General features: G+C 42.5%; 1 protein-coding gene across 2 annotated transcripts in view; it reads right to left on the bottom strand.

Annotated features, from left to right (window-relative positions):
- Positions 1 to 23561, bottom strand: part of CTDSPL (CTD small phosphatase like) — a 69209-nt gene extending 45648 nt beyond the window's left edge. The window contains exon 1 of one of the 2 annotated variants that reach the window (XM_053409362.1): positions 22708 to 23561. In XM_053409362.1, coding sequence (XP_053265337.1) covers positions 22708 to 22960 — 253 coding nt within the window. In that variant the 5' untranslated portion in view covers positions 22961 to 23561. The remainder of the gene's footprint in view (positions 1 to 22707) is intronic. The other variant, XM_053409361.1, reaches the window with a different exon arrangement.
- Positions 23562 to 24238: the final 677 nt, after the last annotated feature.

Raw genomic sequence — 24238 nt, 5'->3', positions numbered from 1 at the left:
ATTGGCTCCTATGTTATCTTTCATTTATGCTACCAATGTTGTAATAAGGTTTTTTATTTTATTTTCAATGCTAAAATTTTATATTTGGGGTTGTTTTTTTAAGCTGCATTGGGTGCTTATTTTACAATGGGACTGACTGATTGATTGATGGTCCAGGTCAGCTGGAATCAGCTGATGATATACAATATTAGTAGCTAGTAAATAAAATGTTTCCATTGTGAAGTTTGAAACAACATCTTAATAATTTAAAATATTGTTACCCATCCTTCCACGACGTAGTGTCCAAGAGAGCTTCCTACACTTGAAATATTGGTCCCAGTGCAGAAACATACCACCAACGGTGGATGGTGCCCATTGGATCTGGTGGGGCTGACAACAGATCAGAAGGGTGTGGCCAAAATGTTCTGATTCTTTCTCCTTCATCCCTTACCAAACTACTGTGGATGCTTAAGCACTGTAATTTTACAAACAAAAAGCACTTCATGACAAAGAGGATATTTAAGTCTCCAGATCCTCTGGTGTGCTTGTGTTTTTAGAAGGTGTAAAGACAATGATGTTCTTTCAAGTTGGCGTACCAAGAAGGAAAATGTGCAGGCAATATTCTACTCGAAGTGTGATGCAGCTTAATGGGTTGAACTATTAGCACCACCAACTCCTCCTCACAAACCACAGCCTCCCACTAGAGAGGAACCGTCTGATCGTAAAAAAACACCCCTCAGTTTGTTTACAAAAAAATAAAGCAAGAAAATTAAGAAAAAATGGCACCCACACTATAAAACAGGCATAGGCAAGCTCCGGCCTTCCAGATGTTTGGGACAATTCCCATCATCCCTAGCTAACAGGACCAGTGGTCAGGGATGAAGGGAATTGTAGTCCCAAACATCTGGAGGGCCAGAGTTTGCCTATGCCTGCTATAAAACATACAAAGGTTAAAATACTTAAACAGCAGCCTTAGTGGCCAAGACTCCACTGTGTACCACTACTAAGTAAAATGATAGTGTGATTGTAATGAAATTTAATTTAATAAGCACACAGTTTAAGCCCCAAGTAATCCAAAGTGACCTCTTAAAATTTAGGTCAGCTGTTACCCCGCCGCAGCCTGTGCTGTTTTCCCCTGCCAGAGCTTTGGGAAACTGTTACAGAAAAGCCTTCTGGAAACCATGCAATTTATGCCTGAACCAGCTTGCCACCTGCAATCCTTGAGGCTGCTTGACTCCTAATTGAGCCCTAACGAACTCTTCTGAAGTCTTTACAAAGCCAGCTAATGGAGGGAATTGCAATGAGGAGGCTTATTTGCTCCCAGCATGCCTGAAACTTTCCTGATTGAGTACCAAATAATGAGGCTGTGCTTATATAATTAACTGCTTTTCATAAATTAATGAAAAGCAATGCCAATAGCCAATTGCATAAATGCAGGGGGGGGAATATTGTCGTCATTTACACAGCAAGATGCCTTTCACTCATTTACACTATTATCAAAACAAAGGCTGATAATTTTATTTCTGCCTGGTCACCTAGATACCTGATAGACTTCTGGGAATGTGGAAGATTTCTCTCCTGTCATGATCCAAGCATGTTAACATGTTTGGGAACATATATGAAAGCTCACCCACCCTGCCACTTCTTGGTTTAGTCACAAGGGATCTAAATAATGCAAGCCTAGTTTCTGGGGAAAGCTTGCAAGATTTGTGAATGAAGGCCACTGAAAAACAAGAGGCATTCATCTTCAATTAACAGCAACCCCAGACAAGGATTTATTATTACAATAATCTTGCTCTCCCCAACAACCACAGTGAGATAGATGCTTACTAATCCCCTTTGCAGAATAAGAACTGGAGGTTGGTATCTAATGATCAGACCATAGCAAAATAAAAGTGCTGATTTGTCCAAGCTGCTATTTGAGCCCATTACTTGTCATGGTCTACAATTTTGCAGAATCAGTTCAATAACTGCCTGGTCAGCTAAATTAGACCAGATACACATACATCAGAAACTAGTCCACTATAACTAAGATAGAAGAAAGCATAAACACAAGCACTGGAATAAGGACTGCGATATAGTGTTTGTACAGTGGTACCTCTAGTTACGAACTTAATTTGTTCCAAAGGTCCGTTCTTAACCTGAAACTGTTCTTAACTAGAGGCGTGCTTTCCCTAATGGGGCCTCTTGCTGCCGTTGCACCGCCAGAACACAATTTCCTTTCTCATCCTGGGGCAAAGTTTTCAACTCGAGGTAACTCTTCCAGGTTAGCAGAGTTTGTAACCTGAAGCGTTTGTAACCTGAGGCGTTTGTAACTCGAGGTACCACTGTATTATGGCCAAAACTAGGGGGCACGATCAGGATCAGATCAAACACATGGTCAAAGTACAGTCTTCTTACCAAGTTGCTGGAGAGAGAAGGGGCTCTGTGTTTATTTGTATGGTAGCCTTTTGTTACTGGGTGACATGCAAACTAAGCAATGAGATATATGAACAGAATGTGATTACTCAGGATTTTATTTCATGTAGCAAATAGAAGGCTGAGCAAAACATAGTGCTCCATCAGACATTATCATCTTGTAAGGATAAGCCAGAGAGGGAGTCCAGTGTCATTTGTATAACAACAACAGTCTTCATGAAAGGCATTTGAGGATCAGTTTATACATTCAGCAGTTGTCAAGGATTGCATCCAGTGCAGTGCTCCCATGCTCACTGCGGCCCACTATCCCACACCTTTCCTGGGAGCCCTGATGCACTGGAGAGGTCGTTTGGAGGGAGCGGGGGCCTGTACTGGGGCAGATAGGATAGGGAATTCCTCTGGCAGACTGGATACAACCCAAGAAGTCTTTTGATACTCACCCATATTAAGAACACTCTTTAAGTAGGCACATCAATGAAAAGTTTCAGCCTCATCTCCTTTGATATTTTACTGTGGGAAGGGATGTACAATACAATCATATGAAAGTTGCCATCCCCACCAGTGGTCTGCAGTGGTTGAGCTCAGGAAAAGCCTTACTGACGGCTTCTGCTGAACATGTAATTGGCCCTTAAAACTAACTAGAAGTTTTCTGACAACAGCTTTATACTTTCTTTCTTTTTTAACTTTGGGACAGCCAGAAAATGGCTGCGCTACAGCGGGAGGTCTGCTCACATTAAGGTTTTCCTCTCTGAGCAATATACATTGTATTAGTTTCTACAGCACTTTAAAACCTGATGAGAATCAGCCTGCAAACAGATTTGTATCAGTTAAGACAATACACTGACATTCCAATTGCTTATTCACTGAGTGGCAAATAATGCTGGAACTGTGTATGCTTTGGTCTAAGAACTGCAAAACCACGCTACATCAGATTTTGTTGAAGTGTACTGTATTTCAAGACAGCAGATATAACAGCAGTACAGTAACTATCCTGGATCAGACTGAAGATCCATCTCAAGCAGCAGTATGTCAAACTGTGGTCAAACAGATGCCCCTAAGAAGCTCTCAAGCACAGGAGGAGTTTAAACTTCACTGCTTTTGGTATCTTTTCTTCCAAAATTTCTGAATTTCGAAACTACTCTCTACCTAAGAGATTGCTAATGATAACAGCAAAGTGTTTTTGACCACAATGAAAATAAAGACGTCTTGCAAGTCATAGAAATGAAGTCTACTATATATATTTCTGTATCGGCCTTAAAGATAGGCTGCATGATATTTGAATACCTAAATTCTTTGTGCCTTTTCAAAGCAGAGGTTGGCAACTGATACCTTTCCTTGGCAGAATCACACATACCCTTCCGTGGATGCAAAATAGGTTGTAAAGGTTTGTTCACAACTCCAATAGGGCTATAGAAGCTTCAGTATGTTAAAGCATGGATGAGCTACACAGCCTTGATAAAATTGCCCCAAAGGCAGAACTGTAGCTACAGGATAGCCAGCTTTTTTTGCCCCAGGTGGAGCCTCCAGAGGGGTGCCATTGAGGCTTCCAGCCTGTGTGTGTGTGCAAATATGGGTGGGTGGGTGGGTGTGCCAAACTGGGTCTATGACCCGGGTGAAAATAAGCCTAGTTTCATCCCTGCCAAAGGCACCATGCAGACAAGGTACTACCTGCCCATGTTCCTAAGGTCTTGCCCTAAAAATATTGATGTGAAGCTTGTACATTTGTGTTCCACTGTAGGGGCCACTCTGGAGCAGAAATTGAAGCAATCTCAAAGAAGAGGGTATGTTTTCAGCTGATCCATTGCAGGCAGTGAATGGTGTTGGGTACAAGAATTGTGCAGCCAAAACTTCTCACTCTGTTCATTGGAACTGACTGAAGGGTGAATTAATTTTGCGGACGAAACTTGCTTACAATTTCCCGTGGAAGGTTCCTACTATGATGGTAAACCCCTTCTTGCCAAGTCTGCTTCCCTTGCCTGTTCAGCAAATAGGGATAAAGAAATGCAAGCCATTCTTAGACTCACAATAGGTAACCTTCCATCCCGAAGGAACCAGATGACGGGTAGAAGATCTATGATGAACTGTCAGGTTGTTGTTGTTTTTTTTAGTCATGAAAGGTGGCACTACCAAGTCAGGGCATGGAATACAGAAGGGCAATGCCACAAGAGTGTAATTTCAGGGGCCAGGTGTTTTGTGGCATTTCCCCTTAAAACACCAAAAGCCTTTTGAAGCATCTTGAGAAGTCTTAAGAAATGTCTTCTAAAAGGATGCTGCCTCAAAAACAAGCTAGTGGAAGGGACTGCAGCATGTAAGAACTAAATGACCGAATAGCAAACCTTTGCCTACCATCTGAACTGAAATCTAGGTTGAAGGACAGCTGCAAGGCTGCAGGATTCTTTGATCTTCTGATCCTGCTTGTTGGCAAGAAAGGGGATATTAAAATACAAAGGTGGAAAAGATGGTTGTAGCAGACGTAGAAGCTGCATCTGCTAAGATCAGGAGTCACTGACCTGAATCTGAAATGGAATGCTGTGGAATACCCACCTAAAGGGAATGGAAGATTTTGTACATGACAAAATATGAACTATCTGTGTGAAAAAGCAGGCACAAAGGTTTAATAGGAACTCCTAATTATCTTTCTAAAGAACTCAAATCATGTGTTTAATTGCTGCTTTAATGCAGAAAACAAATTCAATTCAAAATAAGGGCTATAATCCTCACGCCACGCCACTCTTCCAAAATACCGTATTTTTTGCTCTATAAGACTCACTTTTCCCCTCCTAAAAAGTAAGGGGAAATGTGTGTGCGTCTTATGGAGTGAATGCAGGCTGCGCAGCTATCCCAGAAGCCAGAACAGCAAGAGGGATCGCTGCTTTCACTGCGCAGCGATCCCTCTTGCTGCTCTGGCTTCTGAGATTCAGAATATTTTTTTTCTTGTTTTCGCCCTCCAAAAACTAGGTGCGTCTTGTGGTCTGGTGTGTCTTATAGAGCGAAAAATACGGTACACAGAGTTCTCCCATCAACAGTATTTGTTTTATACACTCAATATGAGCATCTCCATACTTCATCAGAGGTTTTTCCCCCAACACTGATATGTGAAACGCCTACCCATGTTCTCTTTTCTTTCTTTTAGGAGAGGTAAAAGCAGATTGCTTTGAGAAAATAAGCTGCCTGACATGCTTACTAATTGGGCTTGGTCAAACAGCAGCTTCACAGACATAAAGTGCCCAGAATGTCAGCCTCCTCCCAAGGCAGGAAGTCCACCAAGCAGTAGCTGGCCAATGCCAGAGTAAACTGAACCTTCTATGTTTGTCCAATTACCCTTTTTTCCTTTTGGCTGCCTTTGCTGTTCATACACACTCAAGCTTCCCTTGCACAGGAAGTTGGGCCTCAAATTTAATCCTGCAGATTGAAGCCTTGCTTCATTAAAGCTACCAGCATTTAAAAAAAAATCAAAATACCACCACTCTTGCTCACACCAGCACATGCGGGAGTTGGGGGGGGGGGAGTTTATCTGCAAACACCTACCAAGTTAAGTATTGACTTCAACAGGAAGGTGGGGAAGGCTACAGTTATCACAACTTCCTAATGAAATTATGTGCCTCCAGGAAGAAAAGTGTCAGCAATTCTTTCACATTTGTGTGGCCAAATGTGTGTCCTGTGGGTACTCAGCGTGGAGGTCAGAAAGAGGCATCAAATTCTATACATTTCCAGTTTTAAAACACAGATAAGGAGCCACATGACGAGGAAAAATTCCAAGTTAGAAAGCGGAAGCACCCTTGTCCATCATGATTTTGCCTACATCTCTCCCGGTGGTCACAGGTGACCAGAAGTTTAAGACTGTAAGAAGATAAAAAGAGTCTGCCAAATCAGGCCAATGGCCCATCTAGCCCAGCATGGACCAGATGTCATGGGGAAACTGAAAGCAGGACCTTGGCACAAGAGCACTCTCCCCTCCTGCAGTTTCCAGCAACTGGCATTCAGAAACACGCAAGTGAGTGAATTGAATTCCATGCAGATTCAGTAAGCAGCCCATTAGAAGACAGATGGATCGCTCTGTCCCTCCTCCGCCAGCCCGCATGGTTTTTAGCTACTGTGGAAGAAAAGCTCTCCTCTCCAACCTGCATACAAACACAGGGTAGTACTCTCCTGTCCCCAGGCTTGCATCTTATTAATACAGCAATGGTGCTTTACACCATCCACAGCTGCTTGTTCATCATGACAGAGGGAACTTTGAAATATTTTGTACACCACTAAAAGGGAACTACAGTGGATGCTTGGGTTGTGAACGTGATCCATGCAGGATGCATGTTCGCAACCCGAAGCGTTTGAACCCGCAGGTTGCGATTCGGCACTTCTGCGAATGCGCAAAGCGCGATTTAGTGCTTCTGCACATGCGCGACCGCCAAAACCCAGAAGTAACCTGTTCTGGTACTTTTGGGTTTCGGCAGTCTGTAACCCAAAAACCTAACCTGAAGCAGCTGTAACCCGAGGTATGACTGTATGTGGCATGAAAATGCCCTATGCTATCAAGACAACCGAAATGTGATGCATCCATAAATCTTACACCATATTAAAAGAACACAAGGATTTTACCAACGGCTTATGAAGCTTCATTATTTTAGAACTTTTTATATACACATTTGAAGAAACGTTTTCTTTAATTCATATTCCAAATGGAATGGAGAGAACCCGTGGGACACAGTTATCCCTGGATATAAACTCAATAGGAAGCATACAGTAAGAAATACCAGAGGCTGTGTCACTCTATGTCAAAGACAGGTTGCAGCAGATTCCTCCATTGTGGGTGCTGATACCAGACCCCAAGAGTAATTTAGTGCTGGGGATACGCACTGAGTCCAGAAAGCTGAAAATCCCAAAAGGGGAAGACTTCTCCACTGACCTGACATTTAGCAACAGCATCACCAAGGTGAGAGGGTAGACCATCAAGTTAGGTGGACCAGCATGACTATGCTGGTTCTGAGAAGGGTAACAACCCTTTAATGACATCACACTTTTTCCTCCTCCCACAGCTCTACAACCCAAACACATCTCTGTTCAGAAGACACTAAGGGAATGAAGTTGTAAAAATGTTTCTCTGCATAGTAGTTAACGTAACATAAAACAAAATTTCAAAGTAACTTACAAAGTTACAGAAAATCTCTCTTCTGCCACCATTTTTTTAACCAGTTAAAATTACAGCAGCTAGCACAGCAGCAGCGATAATCAGTACAGTGGTACCTCGGGTTACATACGCTTCAGGTTACATACGCTTCAGGTTACAGACTCCACTAACCCAGAAATATTACCTCAGGTTAAGAACTTTGCTTCAGGATGAGAACAGAAATTGCGCGGCGGCGACACAGCAGTAGCGGGAGACCCCATTACCTAAAGTGGTGCTTCAGGTTAAGAACAGTTTCAGGCTAAGAATGGACCTCTGGAACGAATTAAGTACGTAACCAGAGGTATCACTGTATTAAAGACGCGGGTGGCGCTGTAGGTAAAAGCCTCAGCGCCTAGGGCTTGCCGATCAAAAGGTCGGCGGTTCGAATCCCCGCGGCGGGGTGCGCTCCCGTCGCTCGGTCCCAGCACCTGCCAACCTAGCAGTTCGAAAGCACCCCCAGGTGCAAGTAGATAATAAGGACCGCTTACTGGCGGGAAGGTAAACGGCGTTTCCGTGTGCTGCGCTGGCTCGCCAGATGCAGCTTTGTCACACTGGCCACGTGACCTGGAAGTGTCTCCGGACAGCGCTGGCCCCTGGCCTCTTAAGTGAGATGGGCGCACAACCCCAGAGTCTGTCAAGACTGGCCCGTACGGGCAGGAGTACCTTTACCTTTACCTTTATGCCATTTCAAAAGGCACTTCTTACAAAACCTAAGGTAGGGTTTCTTTTTGCAACATCGTATGTAAAGCGCAACAGCAATTTTCAATTGCAATTGCGCACAGCATGAACTATAGTAATCCTCCAGCAGTTTTACAGTACAGTGGCAATTAAAGTGCCAATGTGCAATATGCAACAATCATCCTGCACTTTTGCAGTGCAGCAGCAGTTTTTAGGTGCAATGATACAGCACAGCAGCCACATTAAAGTGCAGGTGTGTAACCATATGAACTAGGCTGATGATAATCCAGTAGTTTCCCACCTCAATAAAACAGCAGATTCTGCCACCCATCATCTGGGAGCATCCTTGACTTTAGTCTACCATCCTGGGGTGACCCCCCCCCCCTTCTGCCTCTCACTTAGGGTTCCAAAAATAGCCCTTGTCTCTTATCAGGGAGGTTGCTGCCCACCAACTGTCCACCCAGCATAAACTGGACTTTTATCTCCTACTCCAAGCAGTATCCTGAGGGAAGGTTGAGCCAAGTGCCCTGCTGCAGCATGTGGGCAACTGTAATTAGAGAGCTGGTGAGTCAGTATTTCAGTTCAGCTGTCACAAGCTGCTGGATGTTTCTGGCTTAAGGTGGAATACACTTCAGCTAGCGGTGGGGAGAAGGGGAGTGCTCTCACCTTACTCTCTCACAGCAGCTCAGCTACTTTCTCCAGTGCTGCCCCTGAAGAAATCAAGCTATGAATACTGTATTATCCAGCAGAATGTTAGCTTTATTTCACTAAAAAAAATTATTAACATACTTTATCTAACATAACAGAGAGGTGGGATTTTATATATACGTATATATAAAATAGCAGATCAATTTGAAATGCATGACCCAGCCCTAAATAAATATAACAACAAAGTGTAATTCTAGCTTTAGGTTTTACTTTCATGGTGCATCTTTTAAAGTAGTGCATTTTTAATAACATTCAAAACCGAGCTTTCAATAAATAAGACTTGCATTGTAAAAACTGCAAAAAAGTCAAAAAAATGTTTGATATTTGGAGCAGCCCAGAGATCTGGAATAGCCGTTAGTGATTCATATTTCTTCACATTAAAGAACCTACTAGTCACTGCAGTCTCTATGGAGTTCCCACCCACTTTGTAAAAGGATCAGACTAAATGTCATAACATTGCTAATTCTAGCGGTTTGCTTATGGTTTACAAAAACCTCATTTTAGATGTTGACTTAACAAAGCAGGCCCAAGTTATAAAGCACCTACAATACACTTAACCACCTTGACTGACCTAAAATGGGAGTCCATTTCCATGATTGAAAGAGTCATTTTATGAACAGATATATAATCTTAACATCCACACTAAATGCACAGGAACCAGGTGGTCTCTGCAGGGCTGTAGATGGAAGAGAATGTTGGCAGAAGCATGTCCAGTTGGGTAGCCTAGGTGGGTGAGAAGAATCAGAAGACTCAAAGCTGGACAGAACATTGCAAGAGACGAGCAAGGCAGTGGCATGGAGAACAGAAGCAAGAAGTGCATTAGTAGGCAAGTAAGGTTTCAGAGCCTCCTGCCAACCTAGCAGTTCGAAAGCACGTCAAAGTGCAAGTAGATAAATAGGTACTGCTGTGGCAGGAAGGTAAACGGCGTTTCCGTGCGCTGCTCTGGTTCGCCAGAAGTGGCTTGGTCATGCTGGCCACATGACCCGGAAGCTGTACGCCAGCTCCCTTGGCCAATAAAGCGAGATAACCACCGCAACCCCAGAGTCGGTCAAGACTGGACCTAATGGTCAGGGGTCCCTTTACCTTTACCTTAAGGTTTCAGAGGAGGGTAAGAATCGGGGATGGGGGTGACACAGGTGTTCAGAGTACAGAACTATAACTAGCAAACACAGAAAGCGAAACTGAGGAATATGGGCAGCAATGGCTATGTAAGCTCCCTAAGGCAGGTCTGTATTGTTATGGTCTGTGCACAGTACAATGCAAGCTCTGATGGTTGACAGGTGGGCCCTGCCTGACCTGTGCTGGGCAGAGTAGATGAGGATTTGGCTTGCTGGCCATTTCCAGTCCACCCACCACTGCTATATTCATAAAAACAGATAGATGATGTTAAACTAGGGGCAGTCATAGCAAGAAACTTGAAATTTTTAATGGAGGATAGCCCAACTAGGCCTAGGAGAGTCCCAGCAATCCCAGGGTCCTTTTGACAATGTGCTAACAACTCCTGGGAGATGAAGCCAGCGTATTATTAGTTGACATGAATGCATCCTCATTCCTACACCGTAAACAATTTCTTTTATGTTAATACATATTGACACTTTTGTGAGCAGGAAACATTTACACCATGATCCCCACGCTGCTAGGTTCTTCCCACGCACCACTGAACTGGAAGATTGCCATTTTCCTTTAGAACTTAACAGTCACACTACCCAGAAAAAAGAGGGATGGTAAATTTGATAAACTGATGTGCCTCAGAGGAATCACAACTGCGGGCATTAAAAGCTAGGGTTTGAATGTAAGACACTCTCCTCCTGCTTAGTCCATATCCTCTTATGTGAATCTGCCCATCTTTTGAGGTTAGCCATTGCATCCCTCTTGCATGTCCCATCATCCCCCAAAGCAAGCTGGTGACAAACAATGTTAGAAACTGAGATATGAAAGCCAGGAGCTAAATGGCATCTTAAACCTAGGTTATGGGCACAACAATGGAATGTCTAGGCACACTTTTTTATAACAAGAATACAAAGCTGAAAATGGATTGCAGCTAAAATAAGATGCTCATTTTTCATATGGTCTAGTCCTTCATCTGCCCACCACACTAATATTCTTAGGAGGAACTCTTTTCTCGTGTCTTCGGAGAGTAGCTTTAAGTGGGGAAGCAGGAAAGGGTCATTCTTTCCTTCTGCTCTGCAGTTTTAATCTGAAATTTTAGGCACAGTACTGCACCCAGAGATCAGAAACTGCTTGCGCTAATGAAATTCCCTGTTGCAAAATGCACCTAGAACAATGGGAGTTTTGAACACTGGTGACAAGACATGACATTCTATTGTGGTGCTCCATATGGGGAATTCCATGCCCAAAGAGATTAGGTTTATTTTGTTCCTTAATTTGTATTCCACTTGGACATCCCTTTTTAAACAAGCTTTTGATTAGCGCCAACTTTTCATCTTCTTGCTGCTGTTTTTAGTTTGGTTGAATCATTGCTGCTTTTATATTTGCAAACTGCTTTGAGTAAATCTTAATGCAAAGTGCCTGCATAACCAGAGAAGTCCCTGGGATTTCAGCATATTTTCTTATAACAGTAACAGAAACTAGATAAGTTTCAAGCTGTTTTATCCTAGTTTGGGGCATACACACAAAATGATTCTGGCTTACACTGTCACCTCACGAAAATTTATTTACTAGCCTTATCCCCCAATGTGGATTAGAGTTCTATCTAGAGCTATTCTGAATAGGTAAAAAGATAAAGGAGGACAGGACCCCTGGATGGTTAAGTCCTGTCAAGGGCGATCGTGGGGTGCGGCACTCATCTCGCTTCAGGCCGAAGGAGCCGGTGTTTGTCCACAGACAGCTTTATGGGTCATTGGCCAGCATGACTAAACTGCTTCTGGTGCAGCAATACACCGTGACGAGTGCCAGAGCACATTGAAATGCCATTTACCTTCCTACTGCAGCGGTACCTATTTATCTACTTGCACTGGTATGCTTTCGAACTGCTAGGTTGGCAGAAGCTGGGCCAGAGCAACAAGAGCTCACCCTGTCACACGGCCACAGATTCAAACTGCTGACCTTCCGATTGGCAAGCCTAAGAGGCTCAGTGGTTTAGACCACAGCGCCACCCACGTCCCAGTTATTTTGAATATAGCTACCACAATAAGACATTTCAGTTTAGTTGTTATGACATAAACATGAATGATTAAATGTGCAAATTGCAATGATATTGCTGCCTCTATTCTTTGGTTACAATATTAATTGTGCTTTACTGTGCTTTTAAAAACTGTGTCCACACTAGTTTTTAGCACAAGTATTTGCCTTGTTTTGAAGCATCGGTGGCCTACATTTGACCCACTTTGCTTAAGATACAAACACCATCAGCACCTATGTATACAGATGGGGCATATCAGATCAGTGAGAGGATAGAAAATTCTAGGTCCAGAGTCCAAGGTCACTAGTCAAATGATTACAGGCCAGAAAAGATCCTAGAGAGCTGCTGAAAGGGTAGATGATATTGGACTATGTAGATCACAGGCTTGACTCAAAAGAAAGCAGCTTATTTGTATCTAACTGAGAACTGTACCTCTCTTAAGATTCTCCACCTCAATGTCATGCATGGGCAGAAATGCATGTTAAACTTGTAGAGTCACTTTTAATGTCCCTCCCCTCTGCCTACTCACCCCATAGACTTTTTGTGCATGTGTATACTTTGCATGATACCCTTGCAAGTAAGCTAGATTAGTCTCAATGCTCTCTACAACAAGAAACACAAGAGCACATGGAAGTCTGATCACCACCACCACCAAAGCAAGCATCATCACAAGACAAATGATTTATAAGGAACTTAGGAGCAGAACCTCAATGAAAAACTGAGATATTTTCTAAAATATTAAGCAGCATAGAAGTGCTTTAAAATAAACCAAGCATCATATATCCACATTGGGACAATACAGGCTACAACAAAGGCAAACAGAAGTGGGAGAAACTAATACTGCAATACTCAGCTAATACTGAAAACAGTGGGATACACAGGTTATTTTATTTAAATTTAAATACCCTAAGAAAAAAATAGGGAGAACATAGCAAGACATCTGTTACAAAGGATGAAACTGGATATGACAGAATTTTAAAATGCAATTGTATGTAATCATGATTATAAACATTGAGGATGGGTGAGCGGGAAGTCATTAGCATTGTAGAATAGAATTATGACTGTTGAGTGACAAAGTGTAACTTTGAATCTTGAAATAAAATAAAATATTCAGTAAAGGAAAAAAAAGAATTTAAAGACTCGATGTTCCTTTAAGATGACAATAAAGCTGGTTTCAAACACAAGATATCTAAACTTCAGATAATTTATTTTCCTGCCAAAGTGCTGACAAAGCTAATATACTTTGGGCCAAGTTTCACTTCCTTGCTGCAGTGTCCTTCATTTTTATTACTGCAATACTAATGAACCTTCAACCAGCCAGCTCCTTGCATTTTACCCCCTATCTGAACTGCAAACTTACAGAAGAAAAAAGAAAGTTGAAGTATCCAGTATTAGGAAGAATTCATGCCTGCACTGGTAATGCCATTCCACATTTTTCAGAGAATAGTGTAAAACACCTTTAACCTTGCTACCAGGCATCCTACGTATACACGTTAAATTGATTGCAGTTATTGTAATGGACAGCTTTTGCAACAGCTGCAAATGTTACAGCAATCTTTATGATGCCCTTGTGCAACCCCAAGTCAAATGCTTCTTTCTAGAGGCAATTTGGCTAGCTGAGTGTGGCACACACAGCTAACATCTGCCACCATCAAGACTAAAACATAACAGCATTTATGGGAGATAATCATATACATAAACATCAGTTCAAAGCATTTTCCAAACAGTTAACCTGTAAACCAACGCTGCATACTAACACCATCATTTTCCGCAGAGGAAGAAGTCAAGAGAAGAGCGATGTTAATGGAGCAGTAATGATTCTGTCAATGAAACAACAACAAAAACCTCCCCAAGGATACCAACCAAGAATTGACCAAGAATTAAGAGCAGGAATGAAAGATGCAGAGTAAAGGACACTAGGTCACTTTCTGGTCAGAGCTCCAGAGCAACAACATTTTTTTTTAAAAAAAGTAACAGGGGGGAGAGGAAAACACAGCAGCGAGCTGGAAGATGTGCACATCTCACAATGTGAAAACATGTAAGAAGGCACACTAGACCCTCAAAGCATGTGTAAAAAAAGTGTCTAGGTTTTAAGACACCAAAGTGGCAGAAAGGAAAAGGAACCTGACCCCAGACTGCCATTTCTTTTTCTCCCCCAATGCCTAGCACCCCTTAACCTCCATTTACTGGAAAAAGCACTTTAGGGAAATGTGCAGCAGGCATAGACGTTCAGCAACTCCACCCAAATACTTCTTTTTGTATTATATATTACCTACACTCCCTGCTTTACAAGTGATTGAGGAAGGTCTGCATTTCAAGTTTCAGGCCTGCCACCATCCCAAAATTTAGGCCTCAAGCTCCAGATTTGCAGAAACCAAGACTCTACACTTTTGTAGTTAAGCAACACTGTGGCCTAAGCAAGTTTGTACTACATATAAACCTTCTGCCTTCACAGTGCTTACAAGATAACAGGAAGACAACATGAGAATGGAAAGGTTCTTAAGGCTGCCTGGGTAATTTTAGCATGAGCATAACGTTTCCAAAACCAGCAATCCTCAGGCTGTACTAGAATATCCTAAAATAGCTGAAATATACTCAGAGTCGCAAAGTGATTTCATGCTCTTTATTCAGCTCATAGTGGTGAGGAGGAATGAAAGTCCCCTCAAAGTATCAGCTTCATATACATTATTTACACAATGGGCTGCACATGATTGGCTAATTCTGGAATTCTACTGTAAGCCAATCAGGTTGTGGATTCACTTCTATCTGGAGCATGATTGGGTAGTTCCTGCCAACCAATCATACTGCTGCATTGTTCTAGGACCAATCAGACTGCTGCATTCTGAATCCTATTGTTCTAGGACCAATCAGACTGCTGCCTTTTGGATCCTATTGTTCTAGGACCAATCAGACTGCTGCAGTTTGGATCCTATTCAACTCAGTACATAACAATAGCTGAACTGGACAAGTGGTGAAAAATTGTTGCAAGTATGTACAGGTTTATTTTTATTGCACAAGGGTGGCAACTATGTATAACCAGTGACTTGCCAAACATAATGCAAACTTCCTTCCATGGGATACACTTAGGCCAGCTAGATTAGTATGGGGGAGGGTTAGGATTTCCTTTCCTTTGTATTTAAGTAGCTTTATGCTGCAACCCTACAATCACTTACTTGGGAGTAAGCCCCACTGAATTTAGTGAGGGACTGTATAGGATTCTACTATCAGAAAATGAAATTTTATACATCTGTGGGTGTGGGTGTGCTGGGGGAGCACTTTTCCATTGGTTATTATTTGAAACTGGTACTAAACCTCTCATGTAGGAACAATATGCAACACACAAGATTATCTACATGCAGCTTGCAAGTTTTAAAAATACGGACAAAGAAGCTGTCAAATGTGCTCAATTCGTCTTATTTGAAGAAACCTTTACACTAATCCAAGTTTTCTTCCATAAATCTGTCAATCACACTCAGTTTAAAAACTCCTACAAGGATTCCTGGCCATTGGATTAAGAAAGGAACAAGTCCCTCAACTACTGATGGGGGAAGAACAGCTCACACACAAAACAGCTCAAACCAAGATGACTCATTTGTATTTTAAAAGCTGCTATTTTTCCAAAGTAGAAAGCGGAAAACTAATACAGAACTCAAACTGTACTTGGAAAACAAATAACACCCCCCAGTTTAGGGAAGGAGCAGCAGCTGCTTAGCAATATTTAAGAGTAGGAAGATTCGTCATAATCCACCAGGAAACAAGGGGGTGGGGACACAAGTGAAAGTAAATTGTTCCTTGGCTATAAAATTTTCAAAGACATATATTTAAAAAGTCTATTGTGGGCATTTCATAATTGGTTAACATTACTCTCTTGCCCATCTAATGCATTTTTGAGAGGAAGTTTCACTGAAGGCAAAAAGAAGTGACTGTAGTTCTGGAAGATGTGATGTGTCTGCAGTTAGCAAACACCACATTTAGACTTATACATTCACAAATTCATTGATACTTTTATGCTTTGGAACTACTAAGTCTCACCCTCTTATACATTTGGTTTTGCTTCTCTGGTATTTTATGGGTACTCCGTGTGTGTGTCTATATACACACACACGGAGGGGGGGGGGCTTTCAAGAGAAAATAAACATATAAATGTTATTATAAAGAATAAATAAATGGGCTGTTAGAATCAAGATCTGATAATCACACACATTTGTCCACTGGTTCGCAGTCATGGACTGCTAAATGCGGATGAAGCGCACCTGAAATGGGGAACAGTCATAGCTCAGTAGCAGGACATCTGCTTTGCATGCCAAAGGTGCCTAGGTTCAATCTCCATTTATGGTTTGGGAAGACTTCCTGTCTGAGAGCTTTGAGAGCTGCTCTAAGTCAGTGTGGACATTACTGAATTCAGTGGATCATCAGTCTGATTTGGCATAAAGCAACTTCCTAGTTTCCTGTCATATTTTATTCCACTACATATATATAGACCTGGTCTAGGCAAACAACTCAAGTGTTTTGCAGACTGATATTCACTTGTACACAATTCTGTATGCAGGAGATGATCTGCCACATTGCCAGGAGTGATTTTTTCAACTAGGCATTTTATTATATAACAGCAATTTGCTATTATAAGTAACATTAAAGGTCTAGAACACATCCAGCCACTTTACAAATTGCAATCATATACATCTTTGGTTGGGAACCTCTGGCTCTGGTGCCTAATCAGGCCTGTCTGGCTTCTGGCTTTGAGTCATACAGCCCAGCCATGTCCACTTTTCCTGCACCTTACAACATATGACACAATCCTTAAAGTGGCATGCAGAAAACTGACTACTTTGGGATCTGGTCCTCTGGACAAAAGTGGTTCCTCGCTATACACATGTACTTGGTAATAAGTCTCATTGAACCAACAAGGCTTACACCTGAAGAGAATTACCTTGCAGTGTTACTATTTATTAATATTGTGGTAAACTACAGAAGAAATGGGCAGCAGGTAAACCTGGATCTACTGCTAGATCTCTGGGTGGCTTACAATAGATCAGTAAAGATTTCTGACTCCCAACTATTTCACAATAGCAGGAACAAATTTATTCCCCTCTTCCTAAACTACACTGCTGAAATAACAGAAGCTTGGGGTCTGCATGACTAGATTTGTGTGTGGTGCTCATAACAAACTGTTGGACTGGGAATTTTTTAACTCTAAGTGTTTATCTTTTGCATGTCAGCCTTTGGTTGTTGGATCTCAGGGATCTAGGGGGGGAAAACACCTCACAAAGTAGAACCTGCAAGCCTGAAGTCTGTCCACCCCTAAACTTACAGTGAAGTTTGTGGCTGTGTGTTTAAAGCCCTACATTAATCATAAGTATCTGAAGCTGAAGGTAGCCTAGAAGGAAAAGCCCACCCCGAATGGTTCTGTTAACACCTAGAACTCTAGCCAATGATGAAGTACAGCATCACTGCTCTCATAATATAGATTTCTTTTGTTTTGCATTCAGCATCTTAAAAGCTTTACCCAAATGAGTAAGAAACCAAACATCATATAACCTCGACTTCCATTATACAAAGCCTATTATACAAACATTAAAAATGTTGGGGAGGGAGCATTATGTACTAAATTTATTATGTACTTTATTCATTATTGTTATCGCCTAGAGCCATTTTTTAAATATATCATTCAGTTGTAATTTCAAAAGATCTAAAAAAAGAGTCAGTGATACTAATGGGTTTATATAATTTGATTCTTCTTTGGAAGGCACTGTTACATTCCAACATATGCTTTGAAAAACTCAAATTACCACTCAGGCCATAGCAATTTCAGCTCACTTGCATTTCATTCACTCTTCATTAAGCACCTCCCATTTCTAGGCGCCCTCTCAAAAGTTACTGTAGTAAAGTGTCCCCTTCCTTTCTTGGCTACTGCTGAATTTATATAGCTGGCCTTATAATGCTTATAGAGCTGATCATCCTTTAGGGTAGGTCACAGCTGACAACATGGTGGCATGAAGAAGCTACAGGAGATGATTTGTGTATAATTTATAATTAAGCTGCTAGACAGCATTTTTATTTTGCACAGAAGATATAGCCAAATAATGATGTTCACAATAAAGAATGTTTCTAAAGTCTGGCTAATAAAACTGTGAAGACTCATTTCCAAAGAATTGTAACTTTAAACAGGTATGTCACATTTTGAAAGCAGGGTAACGTAGAATGAAACAGATAAGGCATACACACAAACGCAAAAAACAAGCTTTTTTATCTCCTTAAAAGGATCAAAATTGCAATCTCTTGATGTTTACAAAGTTAAAGGGCTGTAACAGCAAAGAGATGTAATTTGTAGGAAATGGTTTTGATTAATGAAGGCAATGCTTTATTAATGTATTGCTTGACCATTTAAACATATGATATCCACATGAGGCTATTATTTCATTGTTGCAGGTTCTATCCAACTCCTTCAAAATGGCTTGAGACAGATAACAGTTTAAGGTGACACATAACAGAAATACACACACTGTTATGTGGACTGTCAGGACTATGGTGTGGTAAGGAAAAGTTAGGAAACTCCTCCTTGCACACCAATTCTCACGCACAGCAAACCATTTTTTAAAAAAGATTCACGCAGTGCTAAACTACGTATTTAGCATTACACGTAGTTGGTCTCTAGAACAACTTGGAATACTTTTCCAGTATTGGATCAGAAATGTCTCCAGGTTCACTTGACTTTCTAACACAAGCTCACATATACATTACATGGCCCTTACAGTTACATTGATTGCAACTTTGAAAATGAGAAATTTGATCAACACTGTATCCATTCATTGTATTATTACAAATGGAAATTTTATTATGCAACACAGTTTTGTTAAAAAAACAACAACAACCACACACACCCTCCATTGGAAATATAAACATTCATATTGTAATATAAAAACTATGTATTTTTATACATGCATGTGTAGTTGATTTTCTGTTACTTTAGTATCAAGTTTTCAGAGCACACCTAGAAACTGTATGTAAACCATTGTTTTTTTAAGTCATTTTATGAGTCTAATCCTAACAAATTCTGCTATAAATTAAAGAGCCCAAATAGTGTACATCAATATGGGTCAACTTCTTTATCAGGCTGGGAAGAATTCACTTATTCCACTGATGCAACAAGAGTGACCATTATTGACCAGTAACTGTGTCATTCTTTAAAACCAGCCCATATCCATTTTGTGTGACATGATGACACCACATCATGAGAAGGTCAAAGGCAGCTATTGGTCTGATGCAGGCTTGCTTACCAACTGCTATCTATATGGAGCACAGGCGATGTTATTTGCCTCCATGCTATAGTGTCTAGAGCAGGCATAGGCAAACTCGGCCCTCCAGATGTTTTGGGACTACAACTACCATGATCCCTAGCTAACAGGACCAGTGGTCAGGGATGATGGGAATTGTAGTCCCAAAACATATGGAGGGCCGAGTTTGCCTATGCCTGGTCTAGAGTATTGAGTTTGAATGTGGGAAATTAAAGTTCAAATCCCTGTTCAACTATGAAGTTCACTGGGTGTCCTTGGGCAAGACACTTTCTCCCATCCTAAGCTACTTCAGATTTGTAGCAAAGCTAAAATGCTGAACAAATTTTTTCAAGAGGAAGAAAGCATACAAAAACTTATAAAGCAGCTCCAGAGACAGCTTATGCTGTAAATTGCCTAACTGCCCATCCGCAAAGTCAATATTGTATGTGGATAAATAGTCCATGAATGTTGACTTGGCCTACTATGAAGATACCATTTGCTGTAATTAACAAGTGCTTTGGTAGGCAGGGTTTTCTCCTATTTGTGCTGTGATTTTGAGAAGGTAAGAGCAACAAAATCTCTTCTTACCTACGCCAAACCTCAGCAAAAATGAGACTTCTAGATGGCAACCTGTGAGCTTCTGGCTTTTTGTTCACCAAAAAGACCAGAGCAATTACAACTGGCAGGCAGATGTGTCAACACCTGCACATTACTAAAGCTTCACTAGTAGCAGGGGTCCACCGTTCCACTCCCCACGCTCACCATGGCGAGTGTTTCATCACCCTCTGGCAATGGTGATGAGGAGACAAAGCAAACAAATAAGAATCATAAACAGCTGTAGAAACAGGCCCAACATGAAAAAAGACAGCTGCACAAGCAGTTATTTCCCGCCGCCTTTGCTGCATTTCAAGAAACCACCCTCTTATCTAAAAATCTACCGGAGGGGGACGGACACCCACAAAATTATATACACTAACCCCCCCAAGTATGAAATTTAAAATCATCTGTTGTGTAATTCTGCAATTTCTTTTTACAGCTCACTAGCATCAAGTTAGAGGAAGTTGTGGCTGGGCATTTTGGTGGTGGGCCACTTAGGCACTTGGAGCGGTTCCATCACCTGCTGCCAAAACAAGTCCCAACTTTCACTAGAACTCCAGAGGGGAACATATGCGCTGCTTGCCAACCAACCAAACCTTCATCTCCCTGGCTCCAGCTTCCAAAACCCAACACACCAATGCTGGAATAAACCCCACTGAGCACAGTGAAAGTTTATTTTGAATAAACATGCATGAGATTGCATTGAAAAAGAGGGACACAATCCTGACTCTGTTAGCAAGGCAATCCAACTTTGTGGATCCTAACGGGTAGTCTCCAGGTGCATAATCTGTTAAATCTGATCAGGGGGCCCATCTAGTCCTGCCTTTCTAACTGTAGCCAGTCAGCTACTTCCAGGAAGCTTATAACAGTCCTCTCTTGATTGTCTCCAATATCCAGAGTTTGATGGAGAAGGTCTCTTGCTTCACTCCTTGCGTTTAATAGGTTTTTCAATTAAATCATCTGTTTCTGACAAGTGTTGGTTTATGCAACTGCTTCAGCATAACACCAGTAGTGAGAAGTACTAGGAAATTTCCTCGAGCCAGTGCAGTTGTAATGCTCTTGTATCTTAGTGGGTTTTTTTAAAAAAATCAGGAGCAGGCCACTAGATCAAATGTTCTTTCCCCACCAGTCCCTCTACTCACATGAGCATGTTTCATACTCTAGTTTTAATCAGTTAACACTAATAATGGTTTGCTAGCAAAGTTCCAACCCCAGCTAAAACGGTGGCTAGTATTAATCGTGTCTGTTAGCAACCATTAACCCTGGTTAAGATCTGGCAGGGAAGGGAATCAAGCATGCAGTCCCACAGCCTGTTCCCTCTTAACCACGGTTCACATTGAACAGAACACCTTAGTACAGAGGTTGCTAGTAAGTTCTCACATTTGTTCCTAATTTTCCACTGCCACCACTATATTTATCTGCTAGACATGGGTTTATATTCCAAAAACAATGCAAGCATTACACAGTTCTGTTTTATGTAGACTGGTCTCTTTAGTAACAGGACTCCCTATTACAAGAGCATGTACAAGGAGCATGATGAACAAGACGAAGGGTTTGGAAACCTGAAAAATCTGAAAGCTTCCTCACTATAGAAGGAAAAGGATTATCCAACATGGATGAATGCTTTAACTAACAGCATTAAATTGGTTTCAAACTAACGGCTTTCTTTTTTATATGATGGTGATGATGAGTATGAATGGTATGAGGGAAATCACAGAATTAAAACAAGTAAACCAAAATCAAAAGAATATCAAACGCCTACTCCACAGCAGGATACTCTAGCCATCATGACAAAGATTATTACCTATTAGCCACACCAAACAAGCAGAGAACTGGAGCAGTCACAGTACACTACAGTAAAAGAGATAGCTACAACAACTTGAAAAATAAATCTGTAGCCATGAGGAAGATTATAATCTTTATTGTTTTTCAGGTGACTACATTTGTACCACCAGGTTTATTTCATGTCCTTTTTTTTTTAAGGACTGCCCATTGCATTTCATGCCACTACACATTGAGAGCACAGTCAATGACTTCTTTCATGCTTCACTGGTCTAAAACGCCCCTTAAATTCTGAAGTTTTGACCATCCACCTTGATCTTGGTTCAAGCCTTGCTTTTGCTGAAGGAAAAATGAAAACAGTTTGACCTGGTTTTTGAACTGGAGGGCAACGTTCAAAGCATGTTATGGGTAGGATCTTTACATCCAAACTGGTACACCTTATTGCTTTCCCTGACCATTTTTAGCTGTTTCAGCGCAAAACACCTTAAACAAAAAGTCTCCAAATCAATCATTTTAATCCAGAGTTTGAAGGATGTTTACACCAGCCTCTTCCAAAAAACACAAATTCCTCAGTGCCCAAATGCCAAGATTTCAAAACCATCCTACTAAGTTCAATAAAGGTCTGCCTCCCTAGAGCTTGGACTTGGCCCAAACTCTAGCTGGCAGAGGAACAACAAGGTTACACGAGTTGCACTCAACACCAATTGGAGTAGAGACAAAACACAGAGAGGCACAAAAATGCATTCCACTTCAATAGCTATAGTGATGTCTTAATTTACTGCTGGACTGAAGCAAAACACTTAAGTGAAGAGGTTCAAGGTGCTACACCAGAGCAGCAACCTGAGTCTACACTGGCACAATGCTGAAAGGAATATTACAGGAAATTTTTTTAAAAAAAACAGCTTGCCCACTTTGTATGCAACCATTAGGACAGTATTGTGTACCCATAGAGAACAGTTTCTCACCTTTATCCTGAGAGCAAGACAGGATTTCTTCCTCTTTGGGGTTAGTCACCTGGGTGATAATGGACGGGTTGTCCATGGAAACAGAGTGCGTTTTCACCTGGCTATTTCCCTCCCAGAGGCAGGTTCGGTGTGCGTTTATGGGTTCCTTTTTATTCGTTTTCCTTTTAGGAAATCTAGAGGCAGACTTATGTGTGAAAAAAGAACTCCTCCAGGAACGAAGCCAAAAAAATATGTTATAGAAGGCAGCATGCATACAGGTCTCTTCTGTAGTGCCTTGTCCTCTTTCCTTCTTCAAAGAACGGAGGGAGTTAAAAAAAGATGGGGGGGAGGGAACCCCAAATCCAAAGACTACCCCACCTAAAGCAAAACCCTGTACCACTCTGAGTTAAAAGAAAAAACCCAGTGCCACTCCAAATCCCTACTCCAGGCACAAAAATACCCGCCTGAACAGCAACCTCAGGACAGCAGTAGAGAAAATACAGATGCGGGGTCTTGGCGGCGGCTCACCTTCGCACCTCCAATTTGTCCTATGCCTCCTAAATGGCTGCCCTGAGCTGATCCCTAAAAAAAACAACACCCCACTCGCACTCACCCCAAAGCCAAGGCTTTGTATTACCCCTCCCCCGAAAAACCCAATTCAAAACACCCTACATGTAACCCCCCCAAACCGTGCCACTGATCTATCATTTCCCCCCAAAATCCCCTTGCCCAAAAAAAGAGGGTTCAGACCCCCCTCCGCATCTGGAGGCAGCACCTTCCTTCCTCCTCCCCCCCCCTCTATTTAGATCCCTAAACTTACCTACCTCCCCCCTCCCGCCAGAAGATGGAAAAAATGCCCCTTTCCAGGAGGAGGAGGAAAAGGTGCTCCCCACCCCACCCCGAAAGAGCCCTCCCCCCTCCCCTCCCGTGCCCCCTCCCCTAATCAAGCCCCCACCCGCCCTGTCCTCCCCCCTTCCCCTCGGGGATTATCTCATCCCTCCTTCGCCTCCTTCCCCGATGCAGCTCTGAGGGGGGGGGGGGAGTCCGAGGGAGGGGGGAGAAGGAGGAAAAGGGGGGGGAGAGAAGAAGAAGAAAACGGGGGAGGGAGAAGGGGAGGCAGCGCCTGCGGAGGAGGCCGGTCTCCGCGCTGCGCCACAGCAGCAGCAGCAACAGCAGCAGCCGCCTTCCCGCTCGCCTTCCCTCCTCGCCTGTCAGCGCCAGTCCCAGGCGCCGCCTCCTCCGCCTTCCCTCCCCTCAGCGCCCCACAGGCTTCGCCCGCCCCCGCTGCCTTCCCCTCAGGCCCGCCGCGCGCGGGACAGCAGCCGCCTCAGCCTCCTCCTCCTCCCGTCCTCCTTGTGGCGGCGGCGGCAGCGGCAGCTGCGGCGTCTTCCCCTCAGGCAACAACATGGAGGCGGGAAGGAGAGCGGGCGCCTCGCGCCGGGCGGGAGGGGGGGGGCGGTTTGAACTGCGCGCGCCCGCCCGACCCGTTTCTCCCTCCCTGCCTGCCTGAGCGGTAAACAACGGGGCGTGGCCCGAGAGCTGGCTGTCCGTC

The sequence above is a fragment of the Podarcis raffonei genome, chromosome 12 (assembly GCF_027172205.1).
Source record: "Podarcis raffonei isolate rPodRaf1 chromosome 12, rPodRaf1.pri, whole genome shotgun sequence".
Lineage (NCBI taxonomy): Eukaryota > Metazoa > Chordata > Lepidosauria > Squamata > Lacertidae > Podarcis > Podarcis raffonei.
This window is presented reverse-complemented; position numbering and strand designations above follow the sequence as displayed.